Source organism: Phaethon aethereus (assembly GCF_964289735.1).
Source record: "Phaethon aethereus genome assembly, chromosome: 19".
Classification (NCBI taxonomy): Eukaryota; Metazoa; Chordata; class Aves; order Phaethontiformes; family Phaethontidae; genus Phaethon; species Phaethon aethereus.
Window position 1 is genome coordinate 4,622,495 of NC_138595.1, and position 19,051 is coordinate 4,641,545.

The 19,051-nt window shown below is 41.6% G+C and overlaps 1 protein-coding gene across 1 annotated transcript; it reads right to left on the bottom strand.

The window, feature by feature from the left end:
* Window positions 1-513: 513 nt before the first annotated feature.
* Window positions 514-18,238, bottom strand: ITGAE (integrin subunit alpha E; the record flags this gene model as incomplete). Its single annotated transcript, XM_082008724.1, is given in 24 exon segments — window positions 514-568; window positions 861-931; window positions 2,281-2,409; window positions 2,940-3,088; window positions 3,204-3,337; window positions 4,108-4,157; window positions 4,159-4,206; window positions 4,208-4,240; window positions 4,650-4,868; window positions 5,804-5,941; window positions 6,472-6,602; window positions 7,629-7,639; window positions 7,641-7,762; window positions 8,530-8,597; window positions 8,681-8,786; window positions 8,790-8,831; window positions 9,857-9,930; window positions 9,933-10,009; window positions 10,403-10,548; window positions 10,550-10,555; window positions 11,588-11,709; window positions 11,964-12,062; window positions 16,550-16,648; window positions 18,232-18,238. Coding segments are annotated over 24 exon segments (2,136 nt in total).
* Window positions 18,239-19,051: the final 813 nt, after the last annotated feature.

The following is a 19,051-nucleotide window of genomic DNA, read 5'->3' on the forward strand; positions in this document are numbered from 1 at the left end:
CTCTGGGTTTTCTTGCAGCAGTGGGCTGCTAGCTGAAGAGTGGTTCTACGATCTTACCTCAAGTCACCTTCTTAAAATGAAGGTTTTTAGAGTAGTTCAAGACCACAGTTGCAATGTGTGAGTCATCTCTGCTGTTTGTTAGTGAAACATTCATGGTCACTTCTTTAGTGTGTCTTCCTTTCTAGAAGCAGACAGAAAAATGAGATGGGTGACCTGTAATTCCCAAGGGTTGTTATTTAAATAAGAGGCCTGAAACATTCTAGTAATTGCTCCCTCCAAATGCTTTCACACACAGGATAATGCAATAGGCCAATTAAATATGCAATATTCTGCAGGGTGTGTAGGAAAAACACTTCCTTCTTAATATCAAAGGCAGTCATCTCCAGACTTCATATAATATTTTATCATTTCTGTTTCACATCAAGATAGACTTTAAACACTGTTCCACTTGATTAGCTTTTCAGTGAATCTCCAGGGTAAATTTTTACAATAAAGTGATGCCTACTGTTTTGTCTAAGGCTGTGTAAACTGAGCAACTCTTTGCTGTAGCGCTATGCTGTGCATCAACCTAAAACAAAATCACATATTCACAACTAAATGCCAGAATTGTGATTTTAGGATGACTACAGTTGTTTAAACCTTGGTCTTTCCTCAGATTTCCTAGAGCAGCCCAGCAACGCCCATGGAGGCATATAGTTACAGCATGGTATGAATATGATGTTATGGAAAGGATGAATTGGCTAGAAAGTAAACAAAGGGATAGCAAATCTTGCCTGAAAATTTGAAGACAACATCCTCTGTACAAAGATGACATTTTATATGAATGCTGAATGTGAAATCTGGATAATACTATGACTCACCGAGCCTGACTTGTCAAAGTTAAATGAGTCGTACAGATGGTCTTGTTGTTGCAGTCCTTCTTGTAAGGCAACTGAAAGCAAACACAGATCAAGTCAAATTCTAACAGTCCTAATTTTTCTAAGAGTCTGAAAACCAAAATTCCCATAACCTCAATTAAGGAGAAGTTGGAAATAAAAGACCCTCTAGTGATAAGTCAGTTCTAAATTGATGATATTCTGTAATTCAACTCCCAGGAGAAGATCTATTAGCCATAACATGAGAATTCTTCACTGGGGACAAGGTCTTGTTAAAGAAATGCCAGTTGTTTACCCTAGATTTCCACAGGGCAATAATAATGCCTTTTCCAGATTCATGTTTTTCTTGAATAAAAATGTTCATATGCTGTGCCAGCTTACAGGCACACTGTTTTGTAGAGATGAGGTTACTTCCTTTAGCAATTTATTGACCAATAAAAAAAATCTACTGTCTGTGGCTGATGTTTCTGGAGAAGTTCAATGACAATTAATAATTAGATGTTGGGTGCACAAGTACTAAGCAATGCTGACCAACACTCAAGAATCTCATTAATTATTCTTAGGAAATAAGTGTACCATCAACATCATCATTCCTAAGAGTACTGCGACTATAGTAATTAGTGTTCATTAGCTCAGTGCTAAATGTTTTCCTATGCTCTACGGGCAGCTAATTAAATATTGAATTGTGGTAAAGACTCCTATTAAGTAGCAAAAAGCTGCCTTTTTACAGAACTTTGTGGAATTTTTTCAGCAGCTGTGATTTGGATTTCAGACTAACTGTGAAAGAGCTAGATTAGCTGTAGGAATCCTGCTACTAAACTGCAAGAGAGGAGGCAGAATATTTAATAAAGTTAAAGGCAGAAGTTTAATAAAGTTAAACTTCACCTTTAACTTTTATTAGAAGTTTGCAGCCTCCCAAATAATCAATTTGAAACAAACAAGTGAAATAAAAAAACCCAAACATAATTTTCATTATTTTTAAAATTACTTCATTAGAAAATTGTGTAGCTGTCACTATGAAATACACCGTAAGTCTTAACATAAGTTCCAGTGTAGAGCTCAATACCTGAAAAGTACTTCCCAAAACACAAACCATCAGCCTTCTTCACAGGTGGAACCTATCTCATTTTATACAGAGGCACAGGAGAAATGTCATGGTCAAAAGTAAAGCAATTTTTTAGCAGACCTGAGGTTGGACCTTAGAGGTGAGATTCTCTTAAGATATGAGTGTCTGTTAGGGGGAAATCTGGCCCTGAAGTCTACTCAGAATACAGGATTGATAACTAGCAAGCTAGCAGAGATCAGAAGATGACATGCAAAGTCTAAGAAAACCACAATTTATTTTTTAATAGTAAAAGCTTTGCATCCTGGAAAGAGAGAAAGTTCTTTGCTAGTGTTTTATTACCTGAAAATGCATTTCTGATGGTTGGTATCTATCTAGCACAGGAACAGCAAATTCCATGTTATCATTTTTCTTATAGAGCTCATGTTTAACTCTCAGAAAAACACTGGAAAAACAGTCAAAGTCACATGGCTACAAGAAAAGAACAAGAAGTTGAGAAAATATCTGAGCATTAAAATGCAAAACTCTTCACATGACAGAAGCTGGAACAGAGGTGACGTCTGGCATATTTAGGGACCTTCTGGCTCAGCCGTTTTCTTTGGGCCACTGTTTAATAGCCACCAGTGGACAATAAGATTGTCAAATGCTTTTTTGGATCATTTTACACATTTGGCTCCCATGACATCTCCCGAATAATGTGTTTGGTGATTCAATTACAGATTGTGGAAAAGTTTCTTTATGTTTGCTTAATCCTGTAGATTCATAGAGCTTCATGCCTCTCCTACAGTTCTAGGATTAGAAATACTTTACACACAAAGATACAAACCAAAATGGCACATGACACATCTCCTGCCTCAGCTGTAAAGCATGCTCAGCAAGCCTAAACCTGAGAAAACTCCACCCCATTGTAGTATTTTTGCATTTCAAGAGTCATCCTGACGTAAATTATTCTTTAAAAAACCTTTCCTCTTAGCCCTTCTAGTCTGACCCCCATCACCTACCGGCGCGTAAAGCTGCAGCTCAGAGCACATGTGCTCACTGACCACCAGCTTTCCACTTCTTGTGGTGTTCCGATCTTCAAACTGTACTCTCCTCTTTGCCATTTTCACATCTAAATCCACCATGTAGAGAATGTATAACTGTGAAAACACTGCAAGATTTTCAAAATACTTTCTTAGATATACCAGAGGTTGTCTTCAGTGCCAAGTTCCTGAGGACAGTGTAGGACTGTAGATTTCAATCTGATCACAATTCCCCTTTATTACCTTGTTGAAACACTGGTAAAGCTGAGATTGCATTGAAATATAGTTTTGCTGTAACAATGCTGTTATTTTTGAAAATTACTATTCTCTCGGGGTTGAATCTCATGCTGGTGAGAAAGTGGACAACTGGTCTTGAGCTGGTCAGTGAAGCACAGATAAGGAACCGAATCAAATATAAATTTTTGAACTGAAACATTGCAGGAGAAGTGTTTTAAGAAAGCCTGGCAGCAAGAATAAGAACTGCTCAGTATTTCCATGGTATTTCACCTGGTCCATGCTAGCCTATTTACAGAAGTTCCAGTTTCTGCTGGGAACATTCAGAACATACAAAATCCCAAGAGTCTGAAGGAACAGACAGCCAAAATACACCAATGTGGCTGGAGTTTCAGAATTAAACACGGTGTTTATGTTTCCATTAGATAAACACATTATCTAGCTGTTCAAATTCTCTCTTTATCTACACTTTGTTTTCAAATACAAAATGCAAGAACAAAACCAGATGTGTCTGCCACGTCTTAGCCTTTGTGAACTCCACAGTTCCACTCGGCTACCAGACATCTGATTGAAAATGGGGTACGGCCTGTCAAGAAATTTTTTTTTTATCTAAATGACCTAAGTTATCCGTGCTGAATTGCAGCCAGCAAGGTCTTCTTAGACCTAGACCTATGTTATCAGTTCATCTTCACACTCTCATACTTGTTCAAAGCTTTAGACAAAGGCAAAAGCCTTTGCGACTCAAACTAAAGGCTTTACATTTTATATAATTTCTAGCACTGGGAAAGATTTTTTTATGTCCCTCTGATGATGAATTAAAAATAGAATCATTACACAGTGCTTGGAACACAGATTCTATATTTGTCGTTAAAGCATTTCCCCAGCACACTAAAAAATAGCACTTATTACCTACCGGAGCACAATCACGTTCTCCAGTGATCCTACTGTAACATCCTGGAGACCCATCACTAGTGAAATCAAAGCCACCATCAATGGATTGTCCAAAATATTGGGAGTCCTGAAGAAATTTCAGAGGCTTTTACTTTCTAAAAGGGGGGGAAACACCAACAAATGTCAGAATCTCTCTCCTGTCCCTGGGAAAATAGACTGTTTTGCACGAGGCTGCTGTGAGGATGATTTTGTAACACTCCCAAGATGCAAAATACTGACTCTGAACTTCCTGTAACAGACAGGCAGGCTTGCAAAAGGCTATACTGTTCTATAGGCAGCACCTGAATCCAGCTCCTTTCCCTAAGCAGACAGGTGAATAATTGCAGTTAAGGAGCAGCTCTGCTGCAGAAACCTGTGGAGTCACATAAACCATCTGAAATCTGCACATTTCTCACCCATCAATGCAAATGAAATGTGGAAATCCTTCCTCCCAGCCTCTTGCTACAAAAATATAAGCTTTTCCCTCCAAGGTGTACTGCAGGCAATCCCCAACAAGACACGTACTTGAGAAAAAGAGCTCTGGATCTCGTCATCACCATTAAAGATGTAAATGCTGCCAAAAGAGGAACTCTTTGAAAACTGATATTCAAGGGGGGCTCCAACTGCAATATCCTTGTATCCATCCCCATTGATTTCTCCAATGCTGGCCGTTGTAAACCCAAACCTTGCAAAAGGAGAGGTCACCTGCACATTTAAGCGTCCTTTCAATGTGAATGAACCAGTCTGAAAAACATGGAAGAATTAAATCCATTTATAGCAAATGTAGCATGAGTAGCTCTTATATGAAAAAAAATCTTATTGCACATTGACAATGCTTAAAGGTGAACAGCAAAGCCCTAAACAATATAATAAGACGTTCAAGATACCGGTTGACTTTCAGAACAAAAGCTTAATCCTTCTGCATTGAGAACATGCAAATTCTCGCACAGAAGCAGTGGCTCTGGACAGCCCTATGCAAGCGGACACGATGAAGCACTATCTTTTCTTAAATCAATAGCAGATTGAGTTGACCCCCAGCTTGTTTCACAAGAGAAACCACTTCGTCTTCTCCACCCCATTACAGAAATAAGCCACAAGAGGGTGCACGTTATTTGAATTCTAACAGATGCCCAGCCCGTTGTTTTCTGCTTCCAGCCATCCTGTTACGTGTCCTGAGCACATTTGAGCAGTGCACCAAAGAGAATTTTCTCCCGGTCCGCTGTTGAAGTTCACTTCTCATTCGAAACGATGCAATTAACCTACATCCTGTATATTGCGTAACAGATCCTGTAGCTAGGCCCACAAAACATTGTTTTCTACAAGTCCCAGGAAGCAAAGTTTTAGCAGCTACCCATGCGCACGTTATTGCAAGTGTTGCAAAAAACACTGCTTGGCAGAGCAAGGTCTGCACCATCAAATTGCCTGTGTACAGGCAAAAGACACGATTTTATCACGCTGTGATGAGTATGCCTTAGGTACAGAATGGTTTTACTTCTTCAGTTATTTCTCTTTTATATTCTAATGGCAAAGACGGGACCACGGGCTTCATCCTGCGGTCCTCGACCATACAGGGAGAGCACATTCAGTGAGAGGACAAAGGAGGAATGTTTTATTTGTCACTACTTAGGCATGGTTGGAAAATCCCCAAAATGGAGTGTTTACGCTACCAGTGTTTTTACCTCTGTCTCCAGGCGATAGACATAAACCCTTCCTTCTTCCCCCTGAATGTGATAAAATGGAGCTCCAGCAAGAAGATCTGTCACCCCATCACGGTTCACATCAAGTGGGCAGAGCTCAGATCCAAAATAAGATCCAACCTGTGCTCCAGAGAAAGACAAGCAGCTCTTCCACTGGAATTCTCTATATATAGCTTTGTAGAATTAGTGTCCTTTGCAGCAGTAAGGCAATTTTTAGAACAAAACATCACATAGCTACTTATATGTGGATCATTTCCCTATTATTTATTTTATTACAGCCATCCTCAGGGACAGATCCTGTAACCAGTTTAGCAGTAACAAAATCATTATTCAACAACTTGACAGAGGAAAAAGAATACCACAGTTGACAACCTCTTTCCCCACGAGCCATGAGAACAGAACATAAATATAGTACACCCCAGCTAGCTAAATTTCTTCCTAGTCTTTTTCCAAATATCATGATTTCTTACAATGTTCCCAAAGCATTATGGAGTGAATATGAAGACTGCGCAATCCACATCTGGCGAAATCGGATGCTGTGTAAGGGTGTGTCTGGAGGAGAAAGCACAGCTGCCGTTGCAGCGGACGATGTACCTGCAGCCCACCTGACCCCACTGAGCTGACGGCCCCAGCCGAGGGAAGCACAGTACCTGTTCTCCTTGCAGGGTTTGTTCTAAAGGGCTGTCCCGAAACACCAACGCCTTCCCTCTCAGGCTGTGCCGTGGAGCTCCAGCCACATACAAGGGTCCATATTCTGTGTGTACCACTGCCACACTGTACCCTGGTACAGGCACACAAGGAGCAAAAATGGCATACGTTACCAGTACCAGACTCTACGCCTGGAGAAAAAAGCCCAGAGCCTGGACTGAGACAGACCTACATATTCAGTAAGATCCAAGAGTCTGCACCATGTCAAGTTGTTGTGGCCCATGGTTTTGATTACAGACCATCTCATTAAAATACTGATTAGGAATAGGAAATAGGAGGTAACTTTTCTGAGAGAAAAGCCAGCAAAGCTGAGGTTTTCCTCTCTTAGCTTGTCAGGTAATGGAATAAATTACTGCTCTGAAAAACCTGCTTGAACTCTTGATTACTCTTCTTAGTATTGGTCACAGTTCCTGAGTGATTATTCAACATGCATGCTTTTTTTCTTTTTAATTATTATGTCTGCAAGCTGGAAGGTTTATCACCCTTCACAGAAGTGAAGAAAACGCTACTCTGTATAGAAAGCAAAAAGAGATGTTATAGGGCTTCTGTAACAGGGAGGTAATGGGACGAGGATTATCCTGACACAGACAGTCCACAGCACCTCATGTTACCTGGTAAGACTTTAAGGCCAAGGCTACAGTCAGGACACACAGGGCTCATGAGGCTACAAAGTGCTGGGGTGAATAACCAAGGCTTTGTTTGTCACCAAGCCAAGAACAGTATTGATTCACAAGCTATTTCTTCTCCTGACGCTCACAACAAGTGAAATATTTATCGTTACCGGCTCTCAAAAATGCCCTTCATTGCAAGTATCCTTACACAGTAAAACCAAACGGCATGTGTTAGCAGAATAATACCACAAGACATCACAATTCATAGGAGAAAACAAGTCATATTTCCCCACAATAAGGAGACAGAGACCGTTTTCATCAGAATCTCTCTCCTTGCTAGCAAAAAATACTCAAAATCCAGGAAGATGCTGCAGGAGGTGCCCCTCTTCAGGTAAATGCTGTCAGCGTCGGCACACTGTACTGAACACAAACTAAGCAAAACTGCAGTCAGGTTGGCAACTGGTCTTAGAAGGAGGTAAGCTGATTACCTAGGTAACTATTCTGATTTTTTGCCGTCTTCGTTAGATTCATTCAGGAAAACAGCTGTCTTGGTTGCCAGATGATACAGCAGAATTCCACCAGACCAGTCAAGGGCTCCCACCGCACCAAACATTAAGACTTGCTGCAAAAATAACATACTGCAAATTAGAAGACATGAACGCAGAGCAATTGCTTCTAGCACTCTGCAAAGCAGTTTAGTAAGGAGCAATGTTTTCTGGCTTACAAGTCCTGCGTTTTTTCCTGGACCCTGTCGCTTGGGCAGTTCTACCAGCTCCTGCCAGGTATTGAAGACAGACAAGGTGACTGCCCAGCATCGAGAGGCAGCTGCACATCTCCCAGCTCACTACATGAGGTTTTTTTTGCAAAACTGGATCAGTGTTGTCCTTGCAGCCAAGGCTGCTGAATGTTCATTAGCCTACTCAGCATCCACTATTTCTCTCTCTCAACAAGGACAGAGATCATTCTCGTCCTGGGTGGACTAACGCTTTAAGCCACAGGATTCCAAAAGAGCAGAATTTTTATTTGCAACATGACAGAGCCCCTGACTTGTGCATTGGAGATGTGAATGCCAGAAAAATCAAAGCTGTCAACTGGAGATAGCTCTTTTGCCCAGTGGAATAAAAAGGATCCAGTAGTTAGAACAGGGGTCACATGAGATAAATGTAATCCTAAAATAAAATTCACTAATGACTGACTACATAAAAGTGGTATCTTTGCTTATCTGACACGTTCAAAGCAAGCAGTGGCTTGCAAAGGAGATTTGATTACATAGGTCTCACACTTTTGTATCACCATAATTTCTTGCGAGAGATCTCCTGAATCCTTACATGTATAGAGGCAGCAGCAGAGCATACAACGGTTCAGCAGGGCTGAAGGCAGAACACTTACTTTATCCAAGATCTGCGCACTGAAACCAGCTTGTGGAAGCTCAAATTCCAGAGCATCACCCTGTGTACCTGAGGATGCAATATAAACAGGGTAAGCCACTTTCTCCTTATTTCTCAGGAGGTACTAATAAAATAGAAAGGTTGCTATTTACCTTCTATACCAATAATACTCTGCTGCAGGGTTGAAAGCAACCCATCTAATGCTGCATAATTGGTCAGCTGAAATACATTAGTGTCATCTGGACCAGATGCAATTAGTCACAATTCATTTAGGGCTTTTGGTTTTTTGAAGGCATCTCCCACCTGCAGAAGACATGCAAATCAATCAAAAGAAGCAACCTTTAGAGTGTCCTTACCCCCACCCTACTTCATTCAACAGTTTGTGGTAAAAACCTCAGCTTCAGCCACTATGTGTAAGTCCAGAAATAGCAATTGCTTTGAAAGCCAATGAACTGGCCAGTCTTAGTGTCTCCTGGAGCCAAATCCTTACAAAGCCTCTTCATGAAACTGGCTGGTGCTGTATTTCATATATATACCTTTGTTGTACCCAAGAATTAATTTTGGAAATCAACGAGTTACAAGACATCATAAAATTGAACATTCTCCTGTTCTGAAAGTATGAAAAGAGATAGCAGAAAAATTATTTGAGGAGACATATAGCATGTCCGAAACCAAACTTCAGGACAAAGCCTTGTTGACAAACACACAGGCTAATTTGCCTGTTTTGTTCTGAAAAACTTAACATTTTAAGCATGCCCTTCATCTAGAAGGTAGCTTTAAATTCTTGGCCTAGTTCTGAGTCAGGAGGATTGAGATAGAAAACCAGCAATGAACAATGACCCCTTGGTTCTGCTATTTTGTCCTTGGATAGGTAGGTCAGAAAACCTTTTACTTTTTATCATTTTTACATTTTCCAGAGTAGCCTGGGTAATAAACATAAATCACACCTGTGGAGCTACACTTAACTAAGGTTAAGCACTTTGCTAGATTCAATCATTCTAGAAATATTTTTTTGAACTTTGTACATGGAAGGACAAGATGGGTCTGATCTACTGAAAGCACGACTCTGTTCTGAAAAGTCTGAGAGTACGTGGATACAGGGTCCTGAATGTAGTAGGTGTACAAAGGAACAAACACGGGTATATAATTGACACTACACAAATTATAGTATCAGTCCATACCGTAGCTTTATCTTTCACCTCCTTATTTTATACGTGCCTCTTCCCTTGTTTACTGGAACCGTACATGGATCAGTTTCTCCTTTAATCTGCCCCCAGTGCTACCAAGAAATGGAAGGAAGATACAATCCAAGTACATTCCCAACTTACCCCAAGGGCATAGCGCTCGATTCCTGCCATTTTGGGTGAATTTATCACTGTTGTCAAGTTCGTTTCATCCAGAGTATTTCCCCATCTGTAAACACAATCATGACCTTGGCTGCTTCCTTGCGGGACCCGTGACTTTCAGTGAAGATAGAATCCCTGGTAAAGCATCAAAACAACGAACTTGGGATGAAAGTTGAAGCTTTCCTCCTTGGGATAGAAGGAAAAGTCTTGTTGAATTATGCACTTGCAACTCACAGTCACAGCAAGGAGGCAAGAGAATGTCTTTCATATTCCCACATTTAAAACTACAAGGTGCTGTCTCCCTTCCTATTGCTTCCCGAGCACCCCCACACCAAGAATTAGGCACCGACAGCTGGTTTTTATAACCCTCTAAAACACGGCACAGGAACTGCTGCCTGCCATTCAACCATTGCCAGAAAAATGACTGTTTTCAGGACCTGAGTGTCCATAGAATTCCCTCTCCCTTACTCTGAAATGCCTCAGAAATTCATCCCCTTCATTTCTTGGGCTCTTTTCTTTGTTACTTACAGGACATGCTGCATGGCAGATGCTGTTTTTGTCACATTGCACACCTGCACAATATCAAGAACTTTCTGGAGGGTGGCACACGGATCCTGGTTTTCTCGCAGGTCAAACTCAGTTCTGATTTCAAACCCGTACTGTACCACTGCAAAAATCACACTGGAAGGAAGCAGCAGATAAGCACCTGCTTCTGAAAACTGTTGATTCACAGAAAGTGGGTTCTCTGCAACAACTAGCCCAGAAACCCAACAGAAACATTAGCCAGACTATGCAGAAATGATGATTTTTTTTTTTCCAGGGGAAAGTGGCTTTTAAATATGCCTAGTTCAGACACAGAGATCGTTGTAAGTATATTGTAGCTGAGGAAAACAAAAGCACTATCAGCACAGAGAGAAAATTTGTTTTGGGAAAGACTGATTTTTTTTTTTTTTAAGCCCTTGCATTTTCCTGCTGTTTGGCCCATGTGCAGGTTGCAGAGGGGATTATCTGTAATATGACTGAATTGTTCCTTCCCTGCTCCCTGCTGCACATTGTCTTTCCTTGGAGTACTCCTATTCCATGATTATCAAAGACGGTCTGGAGAATGGGACCATTTCTTCATTTTGTATTTGCACAACACATAACATAATGTTTCTTCCCTCCACTGTGCAAATAACAAGTTAAAATATGCTTGGAACACTGGAGAGGTAGAGACTTTCCTAAAGTCGGTGTGTGGCTCACGCTTCTTCAGCTCAGCAGAGAAAGCAGTAGAGTACCTTCATGCAGAATACGTGACCGGAGCTGACGAGGCTGGCAAGGTGCACGGCTGCAGAGGCAGTCTAAAGGGTGCGTCTGATTGCAGGCACAGATGTTACAATAGAGGAATAGAGGTGGGAAACCAGAAGAAAGTCATGACTGTCAGCTTACAAGAAAGCAGAGATGGTGCTCGCTGGGCTCCAAGCATGGCAGCGTAGCAGAGCTAGGGATTTCTGAGCATAGAAATCAGACTTTTTATATCTACAGTGTTCTTGGGATCAAGACCAGGAATGTACTGCTAAGATGTAATGAAAATTATGTCGAGAATACATGCAAGTTGTGGAAGTGCTTTTCCATCCTAAAGGAAACAAACCTGCATAGCCCCAAATTCTGGTGAAGAGGCAGCTTAAAGCACAGCACATTCTTTAGCCTACTGAAGAAAAGAGTAGAGAGTACCTCAAAGCACTTCTCATACAGTGTTTTCATCATCTCGTGGATGAATACTTTTGCTCTTTGAAAATCCTCTGGCTCAATGCTCCCCGATCCATCTAGAATAAAAGCAATCTCTGTTCCAGAAGATGCCCAGGATATGGAAAGTAAAGGAATGAGGAGAAGGCTATCGGCAGTCTTGGTCAGGACCAAGTTCTTTATCCAGTGTTATCGATCAATGCACAAGTAATCTCACTCAAACAAGCAACTGAACTGCACCAAGACTGCTCAGCTGTCACTTCAGCATGGGCTACAGCTCAGGTCTGGCAGCTCACGGTACAGCAACTCCCCAGACTTTGTCAGTCCACGGTACGATTCTGTTAGAAGATGCTTCGCCACATACGCAAGCCATTTTCCTCCTCCTCCATCCAGGAAGGGAGCTTGCTGTCACTGTTGTCATCAGTGTTTCTGTGCTCTGGTGCTTCAGTTGGAATATTTTCAGCTGAAACGGGAAACACGGTTGAGCAAAGATGATGGGGCAATGGGAGAGAAAGCAAAAGGTGACTAAAACCTCGCATTATTGCCCATGCAGTGTTCCTGTGCCTTGCTGCCAGGCAGCTGAACTCTTCCTCACCTCTGCAGTCGATGTTGCTTTCGGGCACAAGACTACAAGTGCTACTGAAATACTTGTGAGTTTTGAAGGCTGTGGGGATCAGAACTGCATCTTAAAACTACAGCTACAGTTCAACAGAAATAAACTGCTCTGAGCACACCCAGAAGCGTATAACAGAAACAGCATTGTCGTAAACCTGGTAAGAGGAGAATACAGATTGTGTAGGACGTTAACAAAAAGCTCAAAGCTTGGCAGCAAGGGAGCAAACTGATGCCAAATGTGATGGACGCTCTGCTGAGGATGCAGCTCTGCTGAAAGTCCAATAACTTCTCAAAAGAGATATAAAGCAGCCAAAGAGGAAAACTATCCATTATTCTGAGCGGTAACTGAACTTGCATCCTAAAGATAACTGTGGTTTTTGCATGAATGCACTTCCTTCTTGCAAGGCAGCCCACAAAAAAGGGGGCCGACATTGGTGTTTTAGCGGTAAGACTCTGTGGCAAGCCAACACTTATTGCTGAATAGCAATAGTATTGCAACACCTCAGCTCTTCATTTCTGTCAATGTGTTAACACTTCAGTAAATGCACAGGCTAGGAAGATAAATATACTTGAATCTAAGTGACAGACTGAAAATGTCACAAAGTAGGATGCATGAAAGGCAAGCTACTATGATAAATGCTGTAGATTCAAGCACTGAGCTGTACTGTATCATCGAGCCTCTGTCAATCACACAACTTTGAAAACCTCACACTAATCTCAGGCACAAGCCCAAGTGACTCTGATCACAAACTCTGTCCCTTTTTCAAACTAGAACAAAAGTACAAAATCTGAATTTTACAAATTACTCCAGCCTAAAATCCTTGCTCCGAATGCCCAACTCTAGCAGCTGTAGGTTGAGCCTGCATTTAAACACATAGTCCAGCATTTTTAATATAACCTCTGATGTACTAACAACAGGTCAAATTCTGTCCTTGTGTCCATCTAGAGTCTTTCCTGATTCTAGTTTTACTCAGAGCTGAACCTGAGTTTATGCAATCCATTCCATGTCATTTCCCAGCCTGGCCACGAAAGCCCAGGTGAAAGAAGTGAGACCGCAATCGGAGCGGTGACCAGAAACGTGCAAACCGCGTGGAGACTAAGTCTTTGCTTCTGCTTCCTGCATCGTCCCGTGCCGCAGGCGGATGCACGCATGCATCCCTCTCAGAGCACAGGCAGACCATCCTGCACCACCGCCTTGCTTTGCAAATCCCTCTTTACCAGCTAACACACCTCAATTAACTCGGAGATGCTCCTAGCCATCCGTGTACGTCTCCACTGCAAGAGGCTCAGCCTAACGATACCACACATTTACAAAGGCTCCCAGCAAACTTCTGTTAGAACAAAACCAGAATTCCAGATATGCTGGAACAAACTTCCCGGAAAGTTCAAGAATCTTTCGAGTAAGGGGCAATTCTCAAGCAAGCAACAAAAAGAAAGAGCGACGGCCAGGGAGCTAACCTCCCTCTTGTGAGTATCCCCGTGCTTGTACGGCACTTGGCCCGGGAACCAGACGCTCCGCGACTCCATGCTCGGTCCTGCTGCTGCCATCCTGCAAAGCCCAGTTACTTCAGCTTTTTGCTCCCGGCTCTCTGCTCACAGGGATTTCCAACACAGACGACTCAGGGGGGTTTAGCACTTTAGTTATTGAAATTAAGTGCACTGTACTTAAACTGATGGGGGAAAAAGGTGTGTGTTGCCAATTAGCCAACTATATATACACACACCTATATATATAGTGTACATATAGTATTTTAGTATATATAGTACATTAGTATATATAGTAGTATATAATACTATAGTATACGAATCTGTAATATATTAGTATATATAACCATATACATTAGTATATTAGCATATAGTATATTTCTCTCTATATAGCCAATTATATATACACAAATTATCTGTAGAGTTTAGACGCTCAGCACAGATCTTAGATTCAAAGAACGTAACCAAGACCCACCAAGTCAGAAAACTACGTTTTTCTGCGCTGCTACTTTCATCACTAAAACCCACAAATGCAAAAAAAAAAAAGGTTACTAGAGAAGAGCAATAGGAAAGATCTACAGAAGCACACAAGGATAGAAGCTTCCACCAACAATTCCACCTTAATTTTGCATAAGCCAAGTCAAGAAAGGTCAAGATTTGAAAAAGTATCAGTAACTTCTGTAGGCATATCCATTAAGGATTTATATGTTTACAAAGCTGGGAGTTACCTAGCATAATGACAAACCCAAGAACAAAAATATTAGCAGAAATAATACATCATCATACAACATGCAGATGTCAAACCCAAATAAAGAGAACAGCAGAGCATAAATCTTGATGTTAAATCTAAAATCACAGCAAAGCAAGCTACAGGGAAGTTTGATGGGCATCTCATTAAAAGAATAAAATTAATAATTTTTTCCCAAATACATTGGAAGCGTAAAGCTTGTCAGGAAGTCTCTGAGGCTTATCAGGGCATGAAATTAATACTTAAAGGATAATATTCTTTCCATACAGATGGAGTAGGTATATACAGTATCGAGTCTTTTGAAGAGGAAACCAGACAAGTAGAAATTCTATCATACAGAATCAAACTAGCATTTATTTGTGGAGTGGCTGGAAGAGAGGCCAGTAACATCCCCAGCGCAGTTGTCCCTTGCTTGAGTTCATGCAGTAGCGGTTTAAGGGTGTTACCCTTCCTGGGACAAGCAGCTGAAGACTAATTCATGGCAGAATTGTCCCCACAAGGCTACAGGACACAGTGATGTGGATACAGACCATGACTCAAGAAATGTTCCTTCTAATTCATACGTATGCTTTACACAAACTTACTCCCAGATGAAGGTCTTCTGAATTTACTTGTAAAAACTGCTACATGTTCTAGAGCTCTTAAGGAGATGAGCAAGCCAAAAACTTGCAGGGAAATATATATCTGAAAGTGCATACTGCTTAATCCAAGGTATATCTAAAATGACACTAGAAAGGCAAGAATATAAAAAAAAAATCTCACCTACATTCTACTCTCACCTACTTAACTACAAGCAAGCTGACAAATAAAAAAAAATAAAAGGCCAAATGTAACTTGTTAGCTTTGTATTTGAGAGTATAATTTCACCTGGCAGCCACTTTTCTCCCACTAAGGATGAACTATAAAACTCTCTCCCCGCAAACATATGAATTTCTCTGAAATAGTAGAAAAACACATCACAAACTAAGGACTTTCCATACAAGTCCAAACATCCTGAACTTTCTACATAAGAATCATTTTATTGGCTCACATTAAGGGATCAATCTGAGTCTCCAGAAGTTACTTTTGTTTCCAGACTACGACCTTTATTTTATGTAAAATAAATATAGAGGTAAGACTCACTCATTGGGAAGAGCAGATACAGGAGCACTCTTATTGTTCCCAGCTTTAAGGTGAAGGAAGGAAGGAGGACTGGACACCAGGCAAAAGCCGTTCTCTTCCTCTGATGATTCTCCAGAACTGCATGTTTCATCGTGCTTGCTGAGACAAAGTGGCTCTACTGTGGACTTCCTAACTGAGGTTTCAAGGCGTACAATAGTGACTTTTTAATAAAACTGCAGATGCAAAGACCTACTGAAAGGTAAACTTATGTTACTGAAAGGTAATTTTTAGCAGCGTCTCCATTTCCGTCCATCAGCAGCTTTAGCATACCTAGAATGACAGGACCCGTCTGGAAAAGCCGCTAGGGTCTATGTTCGTACTGTCCACCTTGTCCTTCGGCGCTTGCTACGCGGACACGCCACATCCCATCGAAATGCGCAGATCGACTCGAGTGAACTCACAGCAGGGATTTAAGAGATGTCAGCTCTCAGATGTCCCTCTCGCTCATTTTTTTTTTTTTTTTTAAAGCAGAGGTTCTCCCCACCTCACACACACAGCACTTGGTGTTCCCCTTTTATTTAGGATATTATTGGTGTCAGAAACCGTGACATTTTGTGGCAGGATGCACAGGGTAGGATAAGGGATTCTGCACGTCCCTTCTCCCCTCTATCAACGCTGCTTTGGCTGCTACTGTTCCCTTGTTTCTCTGGGCCGCTGACCCTAGTCTGGACCAGACTAGCACAGACTTACTCCCAAGTAGTTCATACTATCGGAGTACTGCGTGGCAAGTATTATTTGGATGCAATGTGTTGTTACTACAAGTGCTAAAGGAGCTGAAATAGCAAATGCTGAGCAATCAGAAGAGTTAACTGCATACCAAATCCTTTGGGGAGGCAGAGAAAGCCATTCCAGAGATGCGGTTGTTTGCCCAGAAAGTGTAACTTTTCCAAGTATTCTCAGAAAAAGAGTGCAACAAACGACACAGACACCTTCTAGCTAACCTCCAACTCTCTTCCTCTGAGGACTCCCTGTGTTTAACATTTGACAACCATCCTCACAGTCCAGAAATGCTGTAGCACTCCACATCACACGAATCCGAACTGAAAAAAGATTACATCAAAGGAGGAAGTGAAGAAAACACTCTTTGCACTCAGATTTTAGTAAGAGTTAGGTGCCAGCCGTGAGGCAGCCACAGTCATGCCTTTCTAAGGTTTTGCCTGGTCCTGTCTGGCCCCATTTTTATTCCTGCTGCTGAAGCAGATGTGACATTGTAAAGTGAAATAGTTTTCTTTTAAAATGTCTTTTCTTTTTCCAATTTTATTTTCATGTTGGTCCCAGAGCAACAAATTAAATTTCTTAAATACAGCAAAGAACAAAACTGATAGCTAGCCACAGGAACGGTCCAGCTGAGAAATCCACCAGCTGCATCACTTCAGAAATAGCTCGTTGCAGCTTATGTAGACTTACATAAAGCATCTGTTCTTTGTCTGAGCCCTTTCGCTTGTCACATTTCAAAGACACCTTTTGCTAGTTACAGAGGCAATGGAAAATATGCTCTGTTGCAAGTGGGGTCAGGAAGAGATGAAGAAAGAGGGAATCAACCGAGACAGATACACCTCCCCATACTGGCTTCATCTTCACAGCACACTTTGGAAAAAACATGGGAAGAAAAACAACAATAAAACAAAACATGCAAAGCATTTGAGGAACAAGAAAGTCTTGCTTCCACTTATAGCCCTGAGGAAAATGGCCTTATGGGGAATTGGGAACCATACAAACCAGACATGAAGTTTCTTTTAAGAAAATTACACAGACAAGTGGTGAGATAGATCACTGCGCAGTGGGAAGCATTTGGAGCCTAGTAGAGAGGCCACAGGGAGCAATGACCAGGCAAAGTGTGCTCAAGTAGAGGAGTTTGGAAGCGACAGGGTCTGCATTCATCTCCCAACCCTGCTGGAAACCAAGCAGCTTTGTCCAACTCACACAGGGGAGAGTTTGAGCATCCACAACCCTGCATGGAAAGTAATGAGAGCTGCTGGTGTCTTTAATTTATAGCATGGCTGGGCCTTCAGAGTCTCTGTAGCTCATACTTACAGAGTAGACAAGAGGAGAGAAACTGCAGATATTCTTTCATGGATGCTTGTGAAACATTTCAGTTTTCTCAGGTGAGAGCCCTGCAAAGCCTCCCCATTTGCACAGGGATGGGTTCACGTGCAGGCAGGTTTACCTGTCACAAGAGGTAGAAAGGAGAGGGCACTTACCTTGATTTTAGATAATCAGATAATCAGAAATTATCCGTTGGTAATTTCTTGTGTAAATGACAGAAGTGTTTCCTGACAAAACCTTAAGATCTATTAAGAGTGGACCCCAAAATCCTGTTGGGCCTTCAAAGCTATGAACCAGCTTGTAAGTCCTTCCTCTTGCAAGGAACTGCAGACATCCACAAAATAAACCCCAGGCAGCCTTCCTGTTTGTAACATGACCAAAACGGGAAGCGGTTCAGATGATGAAGCCAAAGAGGAGCCTTGTACATTAAGAATACAGAAAACTGGGAGGTTACTGATATTAATAGTCCTGATTCACATCTCACTGCAGAGAAGTTGTAACTCCTCAAAAATCTCCTTTTTTCCATAGCACAAAGAACTGTACAACAGCCTGGGCACTGCTAAATCTCCTGACCAACCTGACATATCCGTTTGCTGCATGTGCCTGTCCCTGTCTGCCGTCCATCATCCTTCATTCATGAGCTTGAGAGGGCTGGGACTGGTGGTCTGTGGCATGACTGTGCAGCACAAGGAATGCCAAGACCCTGTTTCACAGCAAACACTAGATGTTGAAGAACATTTCTGATGCAGATCACAAGATAAACTAACACTACAGGCTTAAGAAAGGGATTTAAGGAGAAGCAGGTTCAAGGAACGGCTGAAGAAGCAGGTTATCTTGAAAGCAAGCTGTTGCAGCCCACAGCTATCAAAAACACTACCAATAAACAAGATTTCTCTTTTGTTGTTTATTAAGATTCCAGGCAGGGATGGCAGATCAGATTCTGCATTTCTTGAGAATCTCTGTTTCCCTACCACAGCAAAGCACCAAGCATAGCAATAGATTACCATATGCCAGATGATCCTTTTGTGCAATATGAGCACCTTGCCAAATCTTGGGAACACTTAGGACAAAGCCATAGATGGAAAAAGCAGCTGAAGGCTTCACAAAGCAAGAAAACAGCAGAAGCTGAAGTGAGAAAAGTTAGTTACAATTCAGAAACCCAATGCAGTGAAGCTGCAGAGGGAATTGCCCAGCACTGGAGAAGAACCTGAAGTGACAGGGAATAAGTTCCAAAAGCAACGCTTTTGCTGCCAGTACCATGCATGTAGTAAGCAACGGGATTAACATGGTTGTCTCCAAGACAACCCTCCTAGTTTCACTTGCTCAGAGTAGAAGTGAGAGACAGGAGATCTTGAGTTGCATGGTTTATCTTACTGAATGAAGAGTGCTGCCAACAT